The sequence below is a fragment of the Rutilus rutilus genome (genome assembly GCF_951802725.1).
Source record: "Rutilus rutilus genome assembly, chromosome: 1".
In the NCBI taxonomy this organism is placed as follows: domain Eukaryota; kingdom Metazoa; phylum Chordata; class Actinopteri; order Cypriniformes; family Leuciscidae; genus Rutilus; species Rutilus rutilus.
The window spans coordinates 40024151-40051158 of record NC_140209.1 but is presented as its reverse complement, the minus strand read 5'-3'; the positions used below and the strand labels follow the sequence as shown (position 1 = coordinate 40051158).

General features: G+C 36.8%; 1 protein-coding gene across 1 annotated transcript; it reads left to right on the top strand.

Annotated features, from left to right (window-relative positions):
- ca10b (carbonic anhydrase Xb) lies at positions 1-26426 on the top strand. Its single transcript, XM_084410133.1, has 9 exons — positions 1-433; positions 2673-2747; positions 12018-12160; positions 14772-14957; positions 18794-18889; positions 23842-23914; positions 24414-24568; positions 25326-25497; positions 25698-26426. Exons 1-9 carry the CDS (start codon positions 376-378, stop codon positions 25718-25720), a joined length of 981 nt encoding a protein of 326 aa, XP_084266259.1. The 5' UTR covers positions 1-375; the 3' UTR covers positions 25721-26426.
- Positions 26427-27008: the final 582 nt, after the last annotated feature.

The window sequence follows — 27008 nt, the reverse complement described above, 5'->3', positions numbered from 1 at the left end:
GGGGATTAGCACGCGCTAAACCTCAGATCCGCGCGCTCTGTCAGGTAACGCCGCAAACACCATCCACGACTAACCTAACAGCACAAACAAGGATAAATAAAGACATTGGTTTGGTCTAATTTGGTTTTCGCGATACCAGCCGAGAGGTCGGTGTCTGGACTTTTTAGGTTCTGCGCTGTGAACTGTCAAGTGGTCTATCGTTTAATAAATTTCAAAGTAAATCTGCGCGGTGGGTCGCATTTTTTGGAGAGGACGATGTTCATCATATCTGAGAGTGACGGGAGCGCGCAAGTCAGCGTCGCTCGCGGGGAATGACGCTTCAGACTTTGACCAAGTGTTATCAAGTTAATTATTACCTGATGGACTAAATGAAGAATGCCGCACGTTTGGGAGTTTATTCTGATTCTCAACGTTAATGTCATCTTTGTAGAAGGTAAACTGTTCACATATGAAAACTCACTCTCATTATGCTTAAGATGCTGGAAGCTCTGATGTTAATAGACTATAGCAGAATTTGCATTATGCTGGCAATGCATTAACATCCAAAGCTACATAATTATTACACTGAATGTGTGTTTTTTTTCTGTTTCTCATAACAAAATGCTGAATATTTACTGTCTGGAGCGATTGTTTACTGACTGTCCTGCTAAAAAAAAAAAAAAAAACATTCTGAAGCCAGACTAAAGATGGTATGCTAGTTTTAGCTGGTTTAAGCAGGTTTTAGCTATTAAGATGGTCTTCCAGCCAAATCATGATGGTCTTATGTTGGTCTATACCTTCAAAAACCAGTAGAACAGTTTGACCAGACTGTGAGACCAGATAGGCTGGTTTTAGCTTGTGTATTATTATTTTTTTTTTCCAACAAGGTCGTCATTTCAAAAATGAACAGATTTTAAATGGAACAGCAGGGATTTGGAGGGGGGGGGGGATTGCTTCCCAAAAATGTAATTTCCTGCATAGCTATGTTTTCTTGTATTCCTTGTTAAAAACAACAACAACAACAACATAGGTTTTGAGAAAATTCAAGGATTCAAAGAATATTGTCTTAAACCAGATTAAGATAGTTTGGTGAATTTTAATGTGGTTTAAAATGGCTTCCCAGCCTGGCCGAGTTGGGATTCAGGTGATATGCCAGACTAATCAGCTAAAAAGTGCCGAAACCCTTTTAAAAATCAGCCAACAGATGTGTTTGACCAGTCTGGGAGACCAGCAAACCATCTTACACTGGTCTCAACTGCTTTCTTTTCGGTACTCAATCCTTTTCATCATTGTCATACTTTTCTCAAATGTGATCTTTCTCTAATGAGTACAAACATATTATTGTTATATTAAACACTATAAAAGGATTTTCACTGCTATGAAACAAAAAAGAAAGACATAAAAAGGGACACAAGACAAACATGAGTATTACAAAAATCAATGCAGAAAGGTTGTCAGTGAGGGATGATCCTCAGAGTAAAGCTCATCTAGAGTCTATGGTGTTCTTATGTTCTTCTGCACTAGTGAAGTACCCAGTTTGTTTTGGCAATTCTGAGTTTGACGTCATCCTTCCTCCTGGGGATGGGCATCTATAAAAAAAAAAAAAAACAGACACAAGTTAGATCTTCAAAGAGCAAGAAATGTGCATGAAAGTTTTCTACAGAAAAGCCCGTAATGTATGTTTAAGAAGGAAGCTGTGATTTGAGGTCAGTCGGCTCAGAGTGTGAGGAAAATCAAAACCAAGCCAGCAGGTTAAATGCATGAGGATTATTTTCCTTATTCCAGCCTATAATATCAAAGTGACTCAGGCGTGTCAAAAAACGTGCGGTGTAAAATAATACACAAGCCTTTTTATGTTTAGTCCAATATCTCACAGGGAGCCACACACAGCAGAGAGGATAAATGGGTAGCCGGCCTCAATCGAGTGTCAGCATTTCGCAAATCTCTCTGTGTATGAATCTCAGCACCTGTACTTACAGCAAATCCGTGGCTCTCGATGCTTCTAGATACCGTAGCCCCAGAAAATGGCAGCTTCCTACGAGCCACATAAGTGAAAGTGCACAAGCTTCTCATATCTCAGATACAGATGTCAATAAATTGGGGTGGAAGAAAATTGGGCTCCAATCCTCCTCCCCGTTCAAGACGGGCACATCAAAGTAACCTGGCTTGAGAGTAGAGCTGTGGTGTGGTGTATTAAAGAGCAGCCTTGAGTGCTTGACTTGGCAGTGGATATGATGCAAGCTGCAGCCTGAAGCCAGAGGGAGAGAGGTGAGGGGAATAGTGATGTGAGATAACAGAGTGAATTCAGAATGCTGGAGTCTGCTGGCTCTGTGACCTACTTTCCAGCTCCTCCGACAGGGCCCAGAGCAGAGGATCCAGGATGCATCTGTCGTCATTTCACAAATGTCTTTTTTATTCTTCTTGCAAATAAGCCGTGCTATTGGCAAATATTGACTTTATAAATGTGCAATGTGCTAAAAAAAAATTTGGGTGGGGCTGGGGGGGGTGTCGAGAATGTGTAGAGTTTTGCCTCAAAAAGACTTTAAATGTGCCTTGTAGCATTAGAGACATCTTCATCCTATTATTTGACAGGAGAAACTTCTCTCCATGGGGAGTTGGGGTCTATTACAGGTGTGACTGTATTTTCAAAGAGCCGTGGGTGAGTGATGTGTGAATCTCTTCTTTTCCCGCAGCACAGCCAGTGTCATCAAAGCTGCACGATGGTTGGTGGGCATACAAAGATCTTGTCCAAGGGAGCTTTATACCAGGTAAGCCTTTCAAAAGAAAGAAAAGAAAACAGTGTGAGAGTATGCATAATGTGCTGTGTCAAGAGTCATGCTGCTTGCCACACGAAGACTCGCAAGATCTGCAGAGGCTTTGTGTGTTGACTTATAGCACATAAAACGTCAGGATGCCAATTAATATTTTATTCTGTTTGATTCACACTTTTAATGTAGGTAAACCCGGTGTGAAAGAGGTGGATTTAACACAAACAGTATGAACGGTATTTAACAGTACTTTGCAATTGCTGCATCATAATTGGGAGATTAAATGGGGAGTTTATAGTGCTTACATTTCACTAGATTAGTTAGCCTGATACCTTTAAGGTTGTTAAATGATATACGTGCAAGATAGAGGTTATTTTAAAAGTGAACTTGAAAGCTGAAGTGTGTAATCACCAAACGGAATTGTGTGCAAAAACAATGATTGTTTCAAACAAGTTTCCTCAGACACTCCCGCAGGCAGGTTTTTTTTTTTTTTTTTTTTTTTTTTTTTATAAATTAGTACAGTTAAAAAATGCTGTAGGATTTACTTTGAAACCATTTACACTCAGAAATAAGTAAATGAGTACAAAGAAACAGCAAGACGCTGAATTAAACAAGAAATTTGTATTGTATATAGAAAGACAAAGACTTTTCTTGTAAAACATACTCCAACAATCTTTGTTTTATGTACAGTTTTAAACTGTGGGGGAAAGTTACTTTTAAAAGTAATGTGTTACAATATTGTTTTACAAAAGTAACTAATTGCACTACTTTTCCATTTTCTCACCTGGGCTGGGTTTTCTTGCTTGTTTTTAAATAACAAAAAAAGTTTTATTTTGGCAAATGTAAAGGCCCTTTCACACTAAAAAGCTGAAGGAAATGCAAATTCACTCCTGTACAGAAGAGAGCACAGCTCAAACAAAACTCTCTTTCATCTGCAATAAAAAAAAATGTGCAAATGTGATGTTTATCTAAAGTAATTTTTGCTTATTGTTATGGTTGAATTGGATCATTGAAGGTCACCAGGAAAGACATTGGTTAATAAAGTGAGATAAAAAATGCGTAAAGTATATTTGTGTAATTAAGCCTATTTAATTATTGCAGGTTTGCGTAATATTCCGAGTTTGCAATTCACTGTTTTTATTCATTTTGAAGAATACTGAATCTGTTTTTGTGCAAATGAGATGAGTAAATGCATGCTCACGATTAGTCTAACTTCGTTACTTATTTGAAAAAGTAAGCTATTTTGTTGCTAGGGATGTGGCCGAAGACAAATGCTATGTTCGGAAAGCCTCTAAAGGGACATGGTAATGTGAAAAAAATATGAGATGGAAGAAAAAAAAAATGCTTTTGCGTTCTTTCGCAATTATGTTAGGGTAATTAATATATTGTATTATATAATTTGCAGGTGTCAAGCAGCTGCTATCAATATGCGGGGTATTGAAATGGCTCTTGAATGCCCACGCTTTTTACTTTCACTTTCAAATTTGCGATCACTCTTATATAGAAGATAGTGGTACTGGCCACACATTTTACAAGATAGGATATTGGTCAATGACACTCAGGATCTGTTTCACACCAAATCGTCCACCCTGTCAGTCTTTTCTCCTTACTATTTTCACGTGAAAAGTAAAATCTGATGCAATGTAATGTAACCAACAACCACAGCAAGCCTAACTTTTAGGGGCTCCGTAGAATGCGTTACTCATTTTCTGTACCTTTCTGAATTCGTATTTAGGCTTCGGGCACATCCCTACTGAAAACGTAACTCGCATTACTTGTTATGCGTTACCCAGACACTGGTTTTTAAAGTATATTTATTCAGCAAATATTCATTAAAGGTCCCATGACATGCTACTTTTTGTAGGCTTTTTGTAAACACTTTTAAATTGTTACAAAAAATATTCTATTTCAAATAAACAGGCTACTGTTCTTCTGATTTTCTACTCAAAACATATATCACAGTTTCCACAAAAGTATTAAGCAGCACAACCAATTTCAACATTAATAATAATAAGAAATGTTACAAATTTTAATGATTTCTGAATGATCATGTGACACCGAAGACTGGAGTAATGATGCTGAAAATTCAGCTTTGACACAACAGACATAAATTGCATTTTAAAACTATATTTAAATAGAAACATTTAAATTGTTTTACAACATTACAGTTGAGTTTTACTGTGCTTTTAATCAAATAAATGTAGACTTGGTGAGCAAATGAGACTTAATTCAAAAACATTTAAAAACTTTTGAATAGAAGTGTATAGTCTTGTGACTTTTTTTAATTTGCATTTTCTGATACAAAATCTGTGGAATTTAAACATTGTAAAATGTAATAATAATCAAATATAGAATATAGTTGAACATGCAGGCGTTGAACACTGGATGAATTAATTCTCCACACATCTTGTTCTGCGGGCGCTGATCCCGTGTGGGCCTGGTTATAGCTTAATCTATTTTTACAGCTTGTGGTCTCAACTGATTAATGCTGACTATTGAAGCAGAGGTCTGAGACACTTTATGAGTTTCATTCGAAGTACTTCATTATGTAGTCAGTCAGTAATGTATGTAACCAGCAAAGGAGCCCTTTGAACACCATTTAGTATGCTTAAAAAAGAAGCTATCTATAGGGGACAGATCCATACATTTCCTACTTAATCACAAAGAAGGGTCTTTATATATATATATAAAAAAAAAAAAGTTATGTTAGCTCTGCTTGCAAGGACACTACTTGCAGCAGTGCAGCATCAATCATGGTTGTAAGGGATATCAAGTAAGCCCTATAGCAACTCATAAATATATGCATTGCACATAAATTTACCTCTTTATTAAGCGTTCTGCAAGGGAGAAAAACTCTCTGGATTTATATTGCATAAATGTCCTTGAGACTTAAAAAGGGACCATGAAAGAAATAGGACGAGAAAGCATTCAAAGAGCAAACATCATCCGTTTCCCAGAGCATGTCGGATTCATCTCAAGACAGTCCTCACAAGTAAAACACTCTTTTGCTTGTCCAAATGCTAAAGGCAACGGTTAAATAGTAATCTTTTAAACTTTAGTGTTTGCCTTAAGCGCTTGTGACACTTGTTCAGTTGTCAAAGAATATATCAGTTACGGTTAAATCTGATCTTATTGTACAATATCAGGCATAGTTGTGAAGTGAAGTTGAAGTTGTCCTTCATAGGGGAAGTGTGTGTCATTTCTGCACCATTAAATAAAATGGAAACAATATTTTATTTTTTTTCAAAACAGGTTTACCAAACACTCCCCTTCTCTGCCATTGGTCAGGCAAACAGATAACCCCGCCCCCAAGCGCACGTCATTGGTTGAGCCACTGTTGCTGGATTGTTGTGGTCAGATGCTCAAAAAAAGGAAATGCTTTGAAAGCACAATAGAAACAATGTTTACACTTTTTAGCTAAATCAACCTTACAAATTGGCTTCCTTAGCTGTCTCTGCATATTCAGTAGGAGGAAGTATTTAACACTAAAAAGATTACACACATCAGCTTTAAGTGCATTTATGATTGATATCATAGTTACAACAGGAATAAAATGTTACTCTCAGTCACTTTGATCATGTCAGCCACACAAATTTGCTTTCATATCGTACAATTAAAAAGGGACAGTTATATTTTTAAGATGTTGGAGAGACTAATTTGAGTTTATAATTTTCCTTTTCACTGTTCCATTTTATAATTTTGTCTTATCAGTTAAAGGCAGGGTAGGCAGGATTTTTCTAAAAAACTATTCCCCAAATTTGTTTAAACTGTCTTTATATACCAATACATAATTAAAATGTAAGTACTCTGAAAAAGAGAGTATAAAAATCGAGTGTCTGTAGTCCTCTCAGGACTGCAATAAACACAGCTACTTATTCCATTCACTCCACCCCCTCCCTTCTGGGCTCCTTCCAAAGCCACGCCCCCAAAACACATGAACGCGCGATGCCGACCGCTCAGCTGGAGGACGCGTTTGCCAGCGCCGAGCGGAGAGGAGCGCAGTGCATGTAGTGACATCATGTCAGAATCACATGTAATAAAATACCTAACTTTATCATTATGAATATAAACAACTAACATGGCTGTTAGTACTCACTATCAAGCTAGCATATCGATACTGGTAAAGTTGAAAATATATTGAGTTTGATTCGGTAACGAGCTAGTAACATAAGGCAAAGCTAAAAACAGGTCGCATTGATACACGTTTTCCCATTACCATCAGTTACACTGTGATGAAGGTGAATTTCGTGTAAGATTCATAACATATACGGTGTTTTGCATGTAAGAGCTTCCACGATGAAAGCTCTGTTGGCTCTGATGAGGACTAACGTTACACTCCGGTGACAAGTAGCCTACCTTTCTACCTTACTAGTTCCTTTTTTTGCATTGTTTGCCTTCGCTGACTGTATATGCAGGTACTGGGGATTTTAACTGCTCTTTCTCTGCCATTATTGTGATTCTTCCTAGCTTCCGTGCCTCTCTCCGTGCCTCTTCCCCTCCTCGAGTCAAACGGGTGCGCGCATGTGGGCAGCTCCTGTAGCGGCAGGGGTGGTAGCCATGGTAGCGAGGGAGAGTGACAGTCGCCCAGCCAATCATTTCATTCGTTCCAAATGGAAATAAGTAGCTGTGTTTATTGCGCCCTGAGAGGACTACAGACACTCGATTTTTATACTCTCTTTTTCAGAGTACTTACATTTTTATTATGTATTGGTATATAAAGACAGTTTAAACAAATTTGAAAAAAATTTTTTTTAGAAAAAATCTGCCTTTAATTGTGATACACCAAAATGTCTCATGATTGACATGCATTGGCTATTTTCAGTCTGTAATCTCATGTGAAATATAAACTTCTCTTTAATGTGTGCATATTCATGAATGAATATTTCTGTCCTGTTTTTGGCACACTCTCATTATATGCTTACAGCTGTGGCAGAAAGTTCTTACATTGCTAATTGCTTGAGAACATCTCTTCTGTTCTCCTGAGGGTTACGCTGAAGCTGCTATGAGATGTTCTCCTTTTGAAATGCATGGTGAAAACATGTCTTACTTGCACAAAAAAACAACATGTGTTATATTTAACAAGCAAAACCAGAGACAGTGTGTGTGCATTCAGCACTCTAGAATGATTTCTGAAGGATCACGTGACTCTGAAGACTAATGATGCTGGACTTTTCAGCAGCTTTGCCATCACATGGTAATGGTAGTATTTCACAATGTTCCTGTTTTTCTCTCTGTTTTTGATCAGATAAATGATCAAATACTTCCTTCAAAAAGTCAACAATGTAAAGTGGAAAGCTTTTGCTTGCTTTTAACATTTAAAAAATAAACAATAATTAAGTGTTGGGCTGGCGTTTCATGTGATTGCTACTAGCGAAACCAAAAAAGCAGTGCACCATTATACTGTGATTAAATGTATATGTTCAGCTATCTCCCATCAGCACTTGTGCTCAGGGCTATAAACAAACATTGTGTAAGCAAAGCAAAACGATTTAACGTCTTTCTCTTCATCTGGAAAACTGCACTGTTAAAAAAACCATTAAAATGATGAATGTGCTTCTTCCATATTTAAGACTTTATGCAGCTTTCAGTATGATGTAACCTCAGCGCCTTGCATTGTACTGTACTGTACACTGTTCAGTTGATGTATTTGTCCCGTCATACCTAAAAAAGCACTTTGACAGAGTTCTCATTAATGTATTGAACCCAAAGCCAAATCTGGCACAGATCCATGAGGATGAGGGTGCCATCTGTCTACCACTCATCAATTGCTACAGCAAAATCACTATATCACTCTGGATATGACAGACTGTTAGCACCAGAGCTCAAAACGCTCAGCTGACCTTAACAATGGATTCAGAGTGTTCAGCTAAAAAATACCAACACACTCAACAGGACCTTAAACATAAACTCAGGCTGCTGCTGTTGATTTTTATTTTTTGAATGCATGGTTTGTTATAGAGTTGTTCATTTTTTTGTGTTGCCTCTCTTTAAAAAAAAAAGACTGCATAATATATCTTTACCATATCCGCCAGTATCAGATATTTAAAAATATTTTAAAATCAGTCCATACTGGACATACTGTATAATGGATGATATTGGATACTTAATTGTTCATTTGATTTCTTTATTTTTACATTTAGATTATCTTTAATTTAATAATAGCATAAAATGTAATCTTAACAAATCTCAAATTGAATATCATCGAATGTACATTATGATGTTGTGATGCCTAAATGTACTTTTTTAAAATAGTTATTTGTTTTTAATGTTTATCATAGACAAAATATTATAGAATAAAATAAAAAAAATGAAATGTATGAATATGTTCATATTTACAGTTTTTGTATTTCTCTATTTTCCAGTTCAAGATCAAGTCCGACAACCTGGCTTTAGAATTTTGCTATCTTACATGTTGAATTATGGGCTGAGCTGAATCTAACTTTATATAAGCACACATTTCTTACTCGTTCCTCCTTCAATTTTATAAGCAGTTGCATATTATGTCTGTCCTTGACATTTAAGAAAGCACAGAGAGGCAGTGAAAGTGAGAAGTGAAAAACAAAAAAAACAAAAAACAATTCCACCTAATGAGCTCAGTGGTTGTTAGGATCCCAAACAAAAGCAGGAGTACACCTTAGTTAGATCACAGTTTTAGGTACAATCATTTATTTAGGTCACTGTACAAAGAAATGCTGAAAATACACGAATAGCACGTAAATAGCATGCATTTGAAGGAACAGAGCTTGTTCCACAGCTTCCTAGTATGGCGTAATCTTTGTATCTAATGCATTTTCTCATTCTGATTTAATAATGCAACACATCAGTCCGGTTTCACTCCTGCAGAGCCAGGCAGGATGAGAGGAAAATCAGGTCGGGGATCACTTGTTCATGCTGGATAAATCTGTTTATAATCTCAGCCTATGGGGACTAAGGTTGATACTCTTTGCATTGAAGCATCCAAGCTCTTGGTGATCTAATGAGTTTGACGTGGCCAGTGTGGAGGTCAGTGTCACAATATCATCTGTGCTCGCGCTCCTGCCACTAACCTCATTCTAGATTCAGTTAAAGGGATGATTCAAAAATACACACAATCATGTCAGAACTTTTATTTTTAGCTTGTAGATCCTTTTAAAAGCCCCTATCATACACCTGGTGCAATGCGATGCAATGCGGCACAAGTGTTTTTTGCTAGTTTCAGCCCGACACAGTTATCATTTTCACGTCCTGCGCCACGTTGTTTAAATAATGCATTTGCGCCCATGGGCGTGCTGGCCTGAAAACAAGGTGTGTTCTGGCGCATTGTTGGCGCGTTGCTATTTTGAGGCAACTGAAATAAACTGCGCCATTGGCTTTGGACCAGGTTTCAGTTGGTCAATGGCGCAGTTTATTTCAGTATTTGCAGTATTTTTTTCGTTATTTAAAGAGCGCGTTAGTAATGTGCGCCTATAGGCGGGTCCACAACGCGCGTACACTCTTCTTATTACACACACAGGGACGCGCAGCAGCAGCACACAAACTATACAAAATATACAAAATAAAAGGATTACAATGTAAAAGATTATTATTGTGTAAATAAAGATATGGTGGAATCCGGCTTGTCCCATAGATGGTCTGTTTGCCGCTTTAACCTTGCGCACGAGCAGTCTTTCCACTCGTAAATTCCGCCATGTAAATAGCCATCCGCCATGGCTTGAGCACAACTGCCTCTTAAAGGGAATGGGAGAAGAGAGTCTGATTGTTTTTTTTGCATAGTACGCCCAAAACATACCCAGTACTCATTAAAGGAGAACTCCGGTCAATTTTAACATTGAGCTCATTTTATTGTACATTTGGAGTGCTGTCAATACACAGAGAACAACGACAAAAATCGGTGTTGCCTACACCGAGTTATTCTATTTTTAAAATTTGCACCCTGTTGACTTCAATGGGGCAAGTTTTGAACCTGCTTTTAGCCTCTTAACATCCTTGATGTGTCATTACAAGTGCACAGAAAATGTGAGTGATTCCTTCAGAGTGAACACGGTGAATCTGACTGCAGTAGATGTGAAAGATATTAATAAAAATTAAGTTAATTCAGTCAGCGCTCATACCTGTATTTACTTCCTGTTTTCGGTCAAAGTCCATAGTAGTCGATTGTCGAGTTCACGCGCGTGATCATAGGTAACTAAGCAACAGTGGAGAACTCGACAATCGACTACTGTGGGCTTCGACCGAAAACAGGAAGTAAATACAGGTATGAGCGCTGGCTGAATTAACTTAATTTTTATTAATATCTTTCACATCTACTGCAGTCAGATTCACCCGTGATCACTCGGAAGGAATCACTCACATGGCTGGGCACTTGTAATGACACAAGGATGTTAAGAGGCTAAAAGCAGGTTTAAACATTGCCCCATTAAAGTCAACAGGACGCAAATTTTAAAAATAGAATAACTCGGTGTAGGCAACACCGATTTTTGTCGTTGTTCTCTGTATTGACAGCACTCCAAATGTACAAAAAAATGAGCTCAATGTTAAAATTGATCGGAGTTCTCCTTTAAGAGAATAGGCACAGCCCTTTTAGACCATGCGCCGCGCGCACTGACCATTTTTCCCGTTGTTAAACTAGCAAAAGTGGATTCGGACACGCCCTAAGTGCACTTGCGCCCTGCGCTTTAGACCATGCGCTTAGATTGTTAAAATAAGGCCCAGGGACTTCCTAGGTGTTGGGCTCCTCCCTTGATCTGTCATATTAATTCTCAAAACAACAAATATGAGGTTTGAGGTTCAATGCACTAATAAAAATCTCATTCCAATCAGCAATAAAGTTGTTTACTGTTTAAAGACTGTGAAACATCTCAGAAAATTAATTAATTGTATAAGGTCAAGTATGTCCTTTGGCTGTGTGTCTAATGTGACTAATTCCATCTGTGTTTCTTTTTTTCTTTTTTTTGTGAGTTTGTTTTTGCGAAGCGAATCGCATTAACATGCAGTTCTCTTATTTGGATGCACAATCATGAGCTCAAAAGAGAACCGGCGCTGCGCCTGGTAATTAAGTGGTAAAATTGATTGCTTGTCAAAATGTTGTCTCAAAGGATATCAACCACTCGATCCAAACTCAAAAACAACACCTACACCATGGATGGGGCTAACGGAGGAAATTTGGGATGAGCAATTTGAGATAATCCCAAACAGATCATGACCCATTACAAAACGGCAAACGCAACATTCTCTTCCTGAAATTTATAGCAAATGCTCTAAACTTCACTTTTTATGTTTATATTTTGCTAGTGCCATCTTTCTGGGGATTAGTTAACACTGCCTGGAACCTGTGCGCGATTGGGAAGAGACAGTCGCCTGTCAACATCGAAACCAGTCGAATGATTTTTGACCCCTTCCTCAACCCACTACGACTCAATGCAGGGCAACGTAAGGTAAGTACAAGAAAGGATACTGGAAGGCTCTTGATCATATTTTCTTAAAATAACACTGACACTGTGATTGACAGTTGCAGCACAATCCTTTCTATACTATCTGTTTAATCATATAGTCGCTATTTTTCACATTATTTAAACTGGTAGAAGATGTACGGTGACACATTATTCAGTTTAGAACACTGTCCCATAATTCACTGGAATTTTGACAAGATCGGGTCACACGGCATAACCCCAGCTTAGCGGTCCATTTGTCAAATCCTGTATTTACTTCTATGGCTGTTGTTTAGACAGCTAGCAGTTTGGTTTGTTGCTGAATCTTAATTAATTGAGTGACTTTTTTATATACCTCTATTGGCCATTGAAGCAGATCTTCAATTATTTTTTGCCAAGCATAATAGTAAAGCCTTCCAAATGAAACCTTTGAAGATGGCTAATGCTCCACTACTGTTAGTTTGTCACAACGGTGCTCTAATGAGATCGCTAATTCTCGACGGCGTGCAAAATTGCTTGCCATTTGCTTTCAGTGAAGTGCACCTGCAGTCGGTCAGCAGATTAGTGTGGCTAAACTCATTTACCAGACACAAATGCATGCAGCGTTTGATTATTGATGGTTGGTATACATCAGATATCACTCTGACCTCTAAAGGGATTCAGGCGGTTGTTGTCAGATCTTGAGTGCAAAGGGGTGGATTTATTCCATAGAGCGGAGGGAAAGGAAGGAGTTAATTCCTCATTTAACATCCTGTTTTATGATTAATGCTGTTGTGCATCTGCTGGGGGAGATTAGGCAGGCTCACCATCTGTGCTGACAGGGCCTGTCACCGAAGAATTCTCCAGTGAAGCTCCAAGAGGTTGTGCTTATGGATAATATACCCTAGTTCATCTTCTCTCAATAATACATTAGTACCGTAGACTTAGTCAAGAACCCGGAATAAAAGTGTGCTGTTGTTTTCCTCTGGAGGTTTTTCTGCTCTTATTTCAAGAGACCCAATTACATTTATGTATGCACTTCTCCTTTGAGCTTGTTATGACTGTTCTCTGTATGTAGGGAGTTGATGTTATTCCTAGAGAAAATTCCTTTGGAGACCTAAATGTTCTCCATGAATTCAAGTCAGTTTGATTGGTTTGTGGCGTTGGTAACCAGAGGGCTGTTAAATAATGGAATTTATGCATGAAAACTGTAGGCTGTAATGGAAAAGTTTATGGTCTCTTTTACATAGAAAAGGCGCTCATTCGTTCTTAAGTTGCTGAATGGAAATATCTTATTTATTTTGTTCTTTTTCCACATCTCTTTAGTTCAGGTAATTGTGATCTATGAATATAATATAGTCACACCTGTGAAATACAGTGTTGTTATTGTTAACTAAAACTATTAAAAGTTATTTTTGTTAATTGAAAAAAGCTGGAATATAAATGTTAGGTGAACATTTAAAAAAAAAAAAAAAAAAAGTTTCAGTTTTTAACTAACTGAAATACATTTAAGTTGAAGTACTACAAGTACTAAAACTGAAATAAATATAAATTGAAGCTAAATAGAAATATTGGAAAGAAGGAATAAAAATGACAAAAGAACATAACAAAATTACTAAAACGTAAACTAAAATAAATAAAAAATATAAAAATAATCGAATTATATAATAGTATATAAATATAACTAAAATGCTGGTGAGAAATAAAGTGGCAGTTGTGATTATATAAAGTCGCAATTACAGGAAATAAAGTAAGAAACAGGCACAAATGTGAGATATAAAGTTGCAGTTGTGAGAAATAAAGTGACAACTGAGATAAAGTCACAGTTGTGAGATATAAAGTCACTCAATTATGTGAAATAAAATTGCAATTATGAGGAAAAAGGGTCAGAGTTGGAAACGGGCTTCCGCGGTCTTCTGTGTTTCGGTGAACAGTTATGATTAATGCTGTGAATTATGAGTGTCCTTCCTAGTATTATAGTTCAGCTTAAATTATTTCAGAGCCACAGTTCAAAGTGATCGTAATTACCTCTTGCTCAGAATTTATCCTATGAAACGTCAGGCTAAATGTATCGCTCATTCTTATGTCCCTGAGTGATCAGCACTTCTAAAACTGTCTCTAGATCACAAATGAGGCGACTATAGTTCGAAATCTCCCATTGGGATACATTCACGAACACTCTCACAGCTGTTTACAAAGATGTTCTGATCACTAGGGCGCCATAACAAGACACATTTTGGTCTCAATTAGTAATCATAACTAGCAAAGTTACCAACAAGTAAAGGCAAAATATTCCAGGTGTTGGTTTCCATTTATAGGCTTTCGTCTTTCAGCTCAGATGCATTTTCTACATAATTCCTACCTCAGCGGTTGCACCTGTCAACCAGGTTTACCTGGAAAAACCTCGGTCCATCAGAACTAACTAATGTGTTCATTGTGTTAGTGCATAGTTTTCCAGGAATTCCCTGTACGGGAGGCACAATGTCAAACAGTGCATGTAATGCCTTTTAGCCTAGCCAGGTGAAAACGGCTTCACCTTTGTCCTCCCAAATGTAAACATGGAATCACTTAATATTGTTTTGTCATAAAAAGTCAGAAATAAGAATGTCTGATCCTGACATGTTTATTATTTTTTCAGGTCAGTGGAACGATGTATAACACGGGCCGACACGTGTCCCTGCGCCCAGACAAGTCACACCTGGTGAACATCTCTGGCGGGCCGCTGAGCTACAGCTACAGGCTGGAGGAGATCCGGCTTCACTTTGGCAGCGAGGACAGCCGGGGCTCAGAGCACCTGCTCAACGGCCAGGCCTTCCCTGGAGAGGTGAGCCAACATAGAGCCTGGAAATACATCACTAATGTGGGATTGAATTAAACCTGTCTTCCTTCAAACGTCTGGATTGCGGCGACAGACCCTTGAAGTACTGGCACTGAAGTTAATGGAGTAGGCAAAATTGTGGAATTAGTCCCTTTTATCAAATTAGTTTTACACTAGAAATGAAAAAAATCTCCTTCTCTTCGACAACATTACAACATGAAACAGAATAAGACAATGAGATATCATTTGAGCAGATCAAAGAAATTTTTCAAAGCCAAATCAATTGTTGCAATTTTCACTGGAGTGAAACATTTTTGATTTCTCTGAAAATGTGTGCATTGAGCGGTGTCACTGAGTTTGCATTAATAAAGTCTTTTATATTCAGGATTAAGGGCAAAAATCAGGTTTATGGAAGTGATTTTGCTGTAAGAACAGACTAAATAAAAACAAAAGCAATGAGTCATCTTCCAGTTTGCACAGTCACAGGATATTAATTGGTAATGTACATGTTTATAGTGAGGAAAAACAGGCTGAGTACAGACGGACCACATTCATCATGTGCTGCTTAAAGCTTTTGTGGAGCCTAGTTCTTGACACTAATTTTTGTCTGAATCTATTAATCTATTCAAAAATATATAAAAAATGCAATGCATACACTATATCTGGAAGATTTTTTAATGTTTTTAAAAGAAGTCTCTTATGCCAACCAATGCACAAATTATTATTATTTTTTTGAATATATTTTTTAAATGTACTTTATCCTTGTGATCAAAGCTGAATTTTCAGTATCATTATTCCAGTCTTCAGTGTCACATGATTTTCATCAGAATCGATCACTTTGCGATAAAAGCATGAAATTTGGTAGGAAGGCTCACAAAGGGGGTCTGATCAGATTTAGGACCGTAGGCGCTCAAAATTTGGCCCCTGGGGGCCATTTCGGACATTTTGAAAAATGCCCGCCAAATATGGATTTCGTAATGGGAAAATGAATTAAAAGCTGCCAGAAACATAAAATGCAATAACACATTTCACCATAAATACATGTAAATATGAGCACACTTTCACATAGAAGGTCTTTAAACTTTAAAATATAAGATATGTTTTAAAAAAAAATTGAAAATGGCCGCCAAATATGGATTTAGACGACAGAAATTAACAATTAAAAAAGTTGCACATTTGATCATTAATCAATCTAGTTCATTTTTAAACAAAAAGGAAAAGAGGTTATGATATCTATCAGAAATTATGTACTTTTTAAATGTATATTTAAATATTTAATATTAAATTGTGTGCATATACTAATACGCATCATTTTTACTTGGTAGTTTGTCAGTGACTCCTCCTTATTCAGTCAGTAGGTTTCATCTTGTGGTGGCCACAGTTGAATATTATTCTCTTTAAAATCTAGGGAACTGGTGGGATGGTTTACTCTTGACTACAAGTGAGATAAAGGCAAAGTCAGTTGAATGTGTTTCTCATTTACTCAGTAAAAATAGTGTAGGCTAATACTGCAAGTAAGCAAACATAACTCAGACAGGCAAATATAACATAAAATAGATTTTAGTCTGCAGGAATTTAGAGTTAGGATTCTGTGAAATAAAGTAGGTGTACATTTCCACAGAATTTCATTTAGGCTGGTTATCAAATACAGTTCCACTTCATAAGAAAAACTAAAACTACAAGACCACTACACAAGAACTACTGTGATCCAATGCAATGGCTAAAACCTTCAAATTATTTAATCCTGGATATACTGATCCCCCAACACAAATAACTGACTGGGAATTGTGTTTCATTTGTCAGAATAATACTCAAGAGCCACTCAGATGCCCATCAAATTGTCAAGGGCAGGTCAATACTGAACGTTAAAAAAATCTGGCAGAGAATCTATTAAAATTCGATGACCTTAAACAACTCCCGATATCTCTACAGATACAGATACAGGGAGAATGTCAGAGAGTGTAAAGCTGTGTTAATCATTTTTTTGCTTCTTGACCGAGATAAAAGTGGTCATTGAATTCAGCATGGAATTTTAGAATCTTATATGTTATGTTATTAATTAAATCTTGTGTTAATATTCAAAGCTCAACTGCTGGAGAGTTGAACTACTGGTTCTTTGTTCTGTTTCTTGTTATGCAGGCCTACATTAAAAAGACAAAAAAAATTACCAAAAAAAAAACAACAACAAAAAAACCCTAATCCTAATGAGCTGGCACTTTGCTGTGGTTGATTAGCTTGCGTGTCTCTTTCCATGTCAGCTGTTTAAAAACAGTTTACCTTTTTGTATCACCATTGGTGAATTGCTTTGGTAGAGACCATGCAGACAAAGATCAGCTCTTGATCACTTGTCACTGTGATGTCTAATTTTGATCACATAACATGAATTCACAGATAATTCATTAACCCATGTATAGTAATATTTAGTATTACAGGAGCAAATTTTAAAACATATCTTATAAAAAAAGTTTAAAGACCTTCTTTGTGAAAGTGTGCTCATATTTACATGTATTTATGGTGAAATATGTTATTGCATTTTATGTTTCTGGCAGCTTTTAATCCATTTTCCCATTACGAAATCCATATGGCCGCCATGACCCCCAGGGGTCAAATTTCCTAAATCTGATCAGACCCCCTTTGTGAGCCTTCCTACCAAATTTGATGCTTTTATCGCAAAGTGATCGATTTTTGCGCTTAACCGCCCTACTATAAAGAAACATTTATTATTATTATTATTATTATTATTATAAATGTTGAAAACAGGTGTGCACAATAATTTTCAGGATTTTTTGATGAATAGAAAGTTCAAAAGAACAGCATTAATCTGAAATAGGAAGCTTTTGTAACATACACTACCGTTTTTTTGGGGGAAAGAAATTAATATTTTTAATCTGAAAAGATGGATTAAATTGATCAAAAGTGACAATGAAGACATTTATTATGTAAGACAAGCTTTCTATTTCAGATAAATGCTGTTCTTTTGAAGAACCTTGAAACTGTTTTCCACATTGATAATGTTTCTTAACAACAATTATACTGATAAATGTTTGTTTTATGTTTTCAGAAAGTAGAATAAAGTAGTCCATAAAGTTTACAGTGTGTATATAGTTTAATACTGAAAGAGAGCAAGCAATTATTAATGCACAACAGCAGCCAGTTTTCAAACTGTCAAGAACACCAATTTGTGCCAGACATATAAAATAATTGTAATGAGTTGAAATGTTTACACGTTATCTTGGCGCAAAGATGGGCGTCCCTCTGTGATCCTCACCTCACCTCTGATTTCACTGAAGTCAGCAGCTTCTCTTCATTTTCCTAATCCAAATGAGGTTATATGGGTAGCAGCTTTCCAACAACTTCATTCTGAAGCTGACAAGCAAGCTCATTATAACTGATGACTGAAGCATATTTTCTAATGAGTTCCAATGCAATTTTGAGCCACTGAAAATTAAGCAGCAGATTTCCTGGCTTCCATCTCTCTGCTTTCATTGAGCTGCGCTGAAAGAACAATAAAGCAGGATGGAGGAGCATAAAGGAGCTTCATAATGTTCCCATTAACTATTCATTAACAATTTATACACAACACACAGCAAAATATTTATTTGGATTAATGTACTGACCCTCATTACAGAGTCACATGAGATTACAAGCTGACATAAAGGAAGTTAATGGAGATATGCTGTTATATACACATCATTTATGGGCATATTTTATGGATAATGGCGGTTTTGAAATTAGATTGCAGGCAATGGTTTGCAATGGTTTGGCTCCATGTACACTTTCACCTAGCAGGTGTTTGTTAGTGTTTTACTGGAAGTCACACTTCTTTTTTTTTCTTTTTACAGGTGCAACTCATCCATTATAATCAGGATTTGTATTTAAATTACAGTGATGCCGCCAGGAGTCCTAATGGAATTGCAGTTGTTTCTATCTTCATGAAGGTTAGTAGACTTAAGTTGCTTTAAATGTATACAGTGGAAAGGAGACACTTCATAATCAGTCTTATTAAACTCCATTAATCTTTAGCAAACATTATATACAGTACACTTAACAGATCAGGCCAAATATTAATGTACATGAATCAACATGCCATAAAAGTTCTAACATGATGGTTTGGTATTTTTAAGCATTATATAATGTCGTAATTTTATTCACTGAAATGTTCCATGCCCTATTATTAAAGCAATGTTACCTTTAATGAATACTGGAAATTTAACATAATAATCAAATAGAATTTGTTCTTAGATCTGTTTTTCTTTTCAAACGTTCAGCAAATATAAAATTCTGCAGTATTCGGTCCCCATTGTTTCATATCCACTATATTCATTATGCATCCATGTTGCTCATGTTGCTTCAAGGGAACAAACTAATAAAATATAATTCATTTATAGAAATCTAAATGATTTAAAAAATAAATGACAACACTCAATGACAAATGAAAATCATATTTTTGATGGGCGCAAAATAAATAAAAATACTTTTCTGATAAACAATTCTCTTGGGCAAAAATGTGCATTCTTGGTGCACAAGGCCAGAAAAAGATTTTCGAATTGACTGCCAGGATAAAACATAATTACTAAAAGCTTTTTATTGTTTTATTCAAATCATTGATTCATTGTTATTCATCAGTATTGTCTTGGCATGTGCATTCTGTGCTTGTAAAGTGCACTGCAAAAAAAATTGATTTATCAAGTAATAGTGAAACATAAAGTAAAACTTTTTTATTTACTTACTATTCCTATGTTAACTATGTTAAAGGGATAGTTCACTGTGAAATTAAATTTTGGTATGTTTTAGCTTACCTCAAGGCCGGGCATCCAAGATGGCTTACTTACCCCATCGTAAGTACACATTGATGGCCTAAGACACGAAACGAGCAGTTTGCGTGAGAAAACGAACAGTATTTATATCGTTTTTACCTCTTGTACACAACCACGTCCAAGTGATCTGAGGCCCTCAGACGCGATGGGGAATTGTTTTAATTTGGACTCTGTGCATGCTCTTTGAGACAGTGACCATAGACCTGCATTATATGACTGACAGACAAGAACGGTTTGACCTAAAAATATCAAAATTGAAACTACTGCGGAAACAAAGACACCTACATCTTGGATGCCCTTGAGGTAAGCTAAAACATACCAAAATTTAATTTCAAAGTGAACTATCCCTTTAAAAAAGTAAAAATAAGGTTTAAGAAGTCACAACTTAAAAATAGCTCTATGAAATCTGTTTTATTTATTACATTAAACTGTTTAATATTATATTTTTTATTAGACATTTATATGTCATGGAGAGTAAAGTGCTTGATTTCTGTTTGACTTCACACGCATGATTACAAAATAAACAACAACAGTGTAAATAAAACTGGCAAGTCGTCAAACCATATTAATTATTCATGCCCAAGTGCATGCTGGGAAAAGGGAGAATGGAATTGAACCACTAATTATTTTTTCAGAGCAGGCTTATTTGAAATAAGGCCCTGTCCCAAATGGCACCCTAAACACTCTCGGTCTTCCTCTGAGTCCGCACTTTCGTGACGTAACGCCGCTTTGACTGTCGGGAAGAAGTCTGTTGTGGAGCTCACTTCAGTGCGGGCTCAGTAAAAGTACGCATTGAGGAGGGCGCATATAAACTGCTAAGGGGGCACTCTTGAGCACCCTTCTGAAGCCTAAGATGACTAAATGGGACATCCTAGGGTCTCATGGTAGATGTGTATGCGGCAGCCATTGTAAGTCAATGTACATCAGCATCATCGCATCATTTTACGCCCACTGGCGTTCAGTTGCTTTAAGGTGGGATCAGTCGTTTTTGAAAAACACTTTTGGCCAATGTTGATATTTGGAAATCACCAAAACAAACACGTCCCTACCCCAAAATGATCTTGCCCCTAATTTGATAGCTCCACTCCACACACACGTACGTGACCGTAACCCAGGCAACGACTATGGCGTTTGTACCTGTCTGCTGTACCTGCGGGCCGAGGATAAGTGAAAGCAATGTGTTACTATGGTAATCCATGTTGAATGTGTTTTAGTAGTAATGTGTGTTTTAACACGTCAATGGTTCAGCTCCGTTTCACGTGGAAGACGACGCTCAACACCCACAATGTTATCATGATCAACTCGATAGCACGAGCACGACAGCACGACAGAATATATTACACCTATAACAAGATTAGGGGGTTATATTGATCACTAAATGAGGAACCAAAGGAAGCAAACATTAGGCGTATATTATCTTACTTTTCAGTCACACTTTGGGAGCCGACGCTTGAAACAGACAGTGGATGAGGTTTAGACGCGCCAGGCTTATATGTGTCTTTTTTATAGCTGAATTGAACTACAAAAATATTGCAAATGAAAAAACAAGCAAAGATGACACACGAGCATATTCAAGCAATGGCCAGCATATATTAGTTCTGTGCAGGGGCGTGTCTAGAGCATTTTCAGTGGGGGGGCCATGCTGGGGCACTGCCTCCAAACGGGGTGGCCGCCAGTGACCAAAAAAAAAAAAAAGAAGCTAAATTCTATTCTAGATTCTATTTTTTTAACTTGAATAAAGTTACTTGTAAACAAATGTAGTAATAAAGGACATTTTTGATTAATTTAGTTTTTTGTCATCCCTGCATCCATTAAGTTAAATTTGAGAGCCAGTGTTTATTATTTTGTGTTTTCATAAAACTAACAAGTTTATAAAATAAAAGCAATTTTAATAACGAGCCATTTTAAAAACCCAGAAGCAGAAACGATGTCAACTATTTTCTTTTAATTAGTTTGGCCATTACAATATACAGTAGTTTTATTCACAATCTCTTTCAAATAATAATAATAAAAAATAAAATAAAAACAAATTCCCCCACTGTAATAATTCAAATGGTTTGGCCAAAACATCAGTGTTTCATTCAGCATTTCTTTCAGACTCATTAACAAAAAAGCTGAGTAACTCAGAGTTAAAGGGATGGTTCACTTTGAAATTAAATTTTGGTATGTTTTAGCTTACGTATGTTTAAGGGCATTCAAGATGTAGGTGTCTTTTTTTTTCCGCAGTAGTTTCAAATTTTGATATTTTTAGGTCAAACCGTTCTTGTCTGTCAGTCATATAATAATGCAGGTCTATGATCACTATCTCAAAGAGCATGCACAATTAAGTCCAAATTAAACAATTCCCCATCGTAAGTACACATTGATGGCCTAAGACACGAAACGAGCGGTTTGTGTGAGAAAAAGAGCAGTATTTATATCGTTTTTACCTCTACACAACCACGTCCAAGTGATCTGAGGGCGCGCGCGCTTCCTGGTGTGTGACGTGTGCGCGCGTTCTGGCTTAGTCTGCGCAAGTTTCGGAAAGAGCCGGACGTGATCTCGGATGTGTACAAGAGGTAAAAAACGATATAAATACTGTTCGTTTTCTCACACAAACCGCTCGTTTCGTGTCTTAGGCCATCATTGTGTACTTAAGATGGGTTACTTACTCACAACTTGCGACCGTTGTTTCTCTGGCGCTGCACTTCTTTGAATCGCGAACTTCAGTAGAGTCTATAAACTGATTGGCCGTAAAATGAACCAATCACAAGACATCTTATAGGGGGGGCACCTGGGGTGGCCAATCGAATTTCAGGGGGGGGCCGGTGCCCCCCCCTGGCCACCACGTAGACCCGCCCCTGGTTCTGTGAAACAAAGCTAAACAATGTTACTCACCTATCAAGACAAAATAAAGCAACCTCGGCGTCCGATGTTAGGCCTTCCCGCTCCTTGAGTTCTCTCCAGCGCTGGTAAGCTTCTCCGATATGAACACGAGTTCTACCTCTTGCCTAATCGTAAGCCTTCTTTTTAATTTGAAGTTCCGCAGACAATTTTAAGTTCCTCTTTTGTTTTTTTATTTGTCATCTCTTTATGTAGTCGTTCGGCTAATATCTGTGGTGTGTGCACTGAGCACTCTCTCCTCCCCATCATTAATAAACACGCCCCTTACTGCTGATTGGTTACAAGCGTGTTTTGGTAGTCGGTCCGACTCGGTCAAAAGTGTTTTTCAAAAACTACTGATCCCACCTTTAACTGCTAACATTTTGCCATGTGAGCGTCCCGTTAAAAGCAAATAGAACCCATTATAATCACTGATGCTGTCGACACTGGATACAGCATACACATATTTGTTGTTTTTTAACATCATAAGTGAACCTCAAGGAACATTAAAATAATAAATAAAAAATGTCATGTATGTCATGACCCCTTTTAGACATGTGAAATGCCATGTTTTACATTCAAATTTAGTTAACGAATTCATCTTTAAAAAAAGCCATTCAGTCTTGTCTTGATTTCTGTTCATTTACCACTTTTCTCCTCCAAACTAAAGTGAGATAATGGTGGAGATTCCTCGGCATTTAACCTCATCACACAGCATGACGTAAGACTCGCAGATTGCAGCAGGAGTCGCCTCCCTGATGCTTTGAATCGTGACTTTTGTGTAAATTGGGGCAGAACTGCCACAGTTCAGATGAAGGTGTTGCAGTATTGCAGCCTCCTCCACCTCCCCCCCCACCCCCCCCCCCCACCCCCGTTCACTTTCATCTAGCTTTGCAGTGATCGTGATGTCGGGGAATCTCCACCATTCTGCTACTAATGAAGGCACATGGATGAAAGCCATTCATCTTCAGTACATGAAGAAAAAAAAAAAACACGTCCAGATGCCCCTAGAATAAATTCTACTAGACTATTATTGATTATGCTTGTGATATGGTGAAGCCGTAATGAAATATCTCAGCAGTAAGTTAAGGCTCATGTCATTTGTGATTAATGTACTGAACAAGACCATGTTTTATGAAACTCTGCCTTTTCATCAGAAAAAGCTGCAGAAATCAGTTTTTAAATGTTTTCTTTGATATCTGACTCTTCAGATTTCAGAGCCTACAAATGTATTTCTAAACCGTATGCTGAGCAGAGAGACCATTACAAGGATTACATATAAACGTAAGTGCCCACAAACACCCGTGTACTTCGTCACTAATGTCAACGGAGCCGGGGGTGCTTTTTTTTTTTTTTACACTTTTTAATTTTTTAAAGCTGGTTATTATTAACATTCAATTTAAATTTAAATGAATTGTATTAACATTAAATGTAATTTATGTTACTATTGTTAACATTAAATTACAATTGATTGAAAACTGCCTCCAGCAAGATTATTAAATCGAACGGCTTCCACAGTCTGAATGTGAAATACTGCTTCTGCGTAGAAGACCTTCATAACTCTTATTGAAAAAAGACAGGGAACACAAACTTGGCTTTGTAATACCACCTGGTGGTCTTGGATAAGAAGTGATATTTTATTCTGTCAGCATTGCCATCAGAACAAAATAATAATATAGTGATATGATAATATCATGTATTGTCCTGTAGGAATGTGTCTAGATATCTTGTAAGTGTGTGTTATTCGTCTCAGCCCATCGCTTGTTTTGTAAATGTCTTTCAGATGATGCATACTTACTGATGGGGCTCGATATTGAGGAACTGTATCCCGAAACCTCCCGTTTTATCACGTATGAAGGGTCGATTACTATTCCACCGTGCCTTGAGACAGCCACCTGGATATTAATGAATAGGCCAATTTACATCTCACAGATAGAGGTGACATGTTGAAAACTCTGTCAAATATTTTTTATACTATATTGTATTTCAAATTTCAAGGCTGCAATTATTTGATCAACAATATAGTAAACCCATAATATTATGAAAAGTAATTACAATTTAATTTATTTAATTTCTTGACTTAAGTTCTTGTTGTGCATTAATAATTGTTTGCTTAATTTCTTTCAGTATGAGGTCAAATTATATACACAGTTTATTTAAAAAAAACTTTATACACTTTTTTTTTACACTTTTTAATGTTTTTGAAAGAAGTCTCTTCTGCTCACTAAAGCTGCATTTATTTGATCAAAAATACAGTAAAACAGTAATATTGTGAAATACTATTACTATTAAAAATGACTGTTTTCTATTTGAATATATTTTCAAATGTAATTTATTCCTTGGATGTTAAAGCTGAATTTTCAGCATCATTACTCCAGTCTTCAGTGTCACATGATCCTTCAGAAATCATTCTAATATGTGATTTGCTGCTCAAGAAACATTTCTTATTACCAATGTTGAAAACACTGGAGCTGCTTAATATTTTTGTGCAAACAATGATTATTTTTCCATGATTCTGAATGGAAAGTTCAAAAGAACAGCATTTATTTGAAATAGAAATCCTTTGAAACATATATATATATATTTTTACTTTCACTTTTGATCCATTTAATGCATCTTTGTTGAATTAATATATTATATTATATTGAATATAGCCCTGATTAACATCTTAACTGCCTTTCCAATATCTCTTCAGATGCAGTCTCTTCGTCTCCTCAGTCAAAACCAGCCGTCTCAGATCTTCCTCAGTATGGGTGACAACATGCGGCCGACCCAGCCACTGCACCAACGCTGCATCCGCACCAACATAAACTTCAGTCAGCGACGGGACTGTCCTAACAACCGTGTGCTGAGGCCGCAATACAGAGGTCTGTTTCACACTCCACATCAATAACATACGCAGGCTCTGCCGCATGCATGCTGCGTCCGATAAAGCCGAGCACTCTAATTAGACGCTTACCATCACTGCTCCTGAAACAGATGGAAATTAAACATTTGTCTTTGTGAATAAGTGGCATGTTACACAAAGAACGTTTTCTGACACCACATTTTCTGCTTCTCTTTTCAGTGAATGAATGGCTTCTGAAATAAAGGCTTGCTGTGGTTTAGTTACTTCAGAAACGTGGCCAATGGACAGAGGAAGATGGGATACATTCTTGTCAGTGAGACAGAGGACTCTTCAGTGAAAATAATATCAAATTACTTTTCTACTTGTTTACATGTTTATAACAATATATATGTATATCAAAGACATTGAAAGCAATGCTTTGACCATTCAATCAGACAGGACTGGTTTTCAGTGACGCTGGGTGTCCGGCTAACTCCCGAGGAACCGTCCGCTCTCGTTGTTTGCATCCGAACAGCAGGTGCGTTCAAGACTTATTGCAGCGAATGAAAAAATACCTTGAGACTTTGAGACTTTACTTTGACACCAGGCAAACAAAAGGATTTCAAGCCTATACCTTGGTCTATTTGGAGCATGTTGCCTTCTCTACGTAAGTGTTTACAGTGCTACATGAATTGAGTGATATCTGCCCAATAAATCTTTGAAGTGGTCGTGGTGAATGTTTCTCTTTACTTTTTTAATGACGTTTTTGAATCCGCCGTGTCACGAAGCTGCAAAGTTGATGCTAATGGATTGGCAATCAAAACAATGCATAATTGAGTCTGTTGAATATTTGTGAATTATAATATATGTCGACATGGTGCTCAGAAGGGAAAGTTTCATATCGTGTAATGTAATGGATTTAATGAATATGAATAGGGTGACGAATGTGCAATAAAGTGTGTAACAGAGAACAGACCAATCTTCAGATTTAGTAACAAAAACTGCCCTATTTTGTTGGGTTTAATGAAATAAGCATTTAAATAGCGCATTTTCAAATGTCTTATTTGTTTATACTTCAATGGGTTATCTTTAAATTTTAAACCTAACATTTTTCAGTAAATATTTAATGTATAATCTAAACTGAGATGCTTATATTGACACTTAATATTTAGCTATGTGATAATTATGTCTCAATCATAAATGTACAAATATGAGAAATTTAAAAGAGAATAACATTTAAAAATTGGTCACATTGATTTTACTGCTATAAATCTGACAAAATGTTCAAATTGGTCACATTGATTTTACTGCAAAAAATCGGACAAAACATTGAAGTGTTTGATGATATACACCACCATTCAAAAGTTTTTCGGTTGGTAAGATTTTTTAAATGTTATAGAAAAAAGTCCACCAGTTTCCACAGAAAAAAGTTTCACCAAGGCTAAATTTATTAGTTTTAGTTTAGCATTTTGCGTCCATCGCTCATCTCTCTCCTCCTGCTGTCAGGTCAGACTCAGTACAGTATTAGATCGTGACCACTAGAGGGCAGAA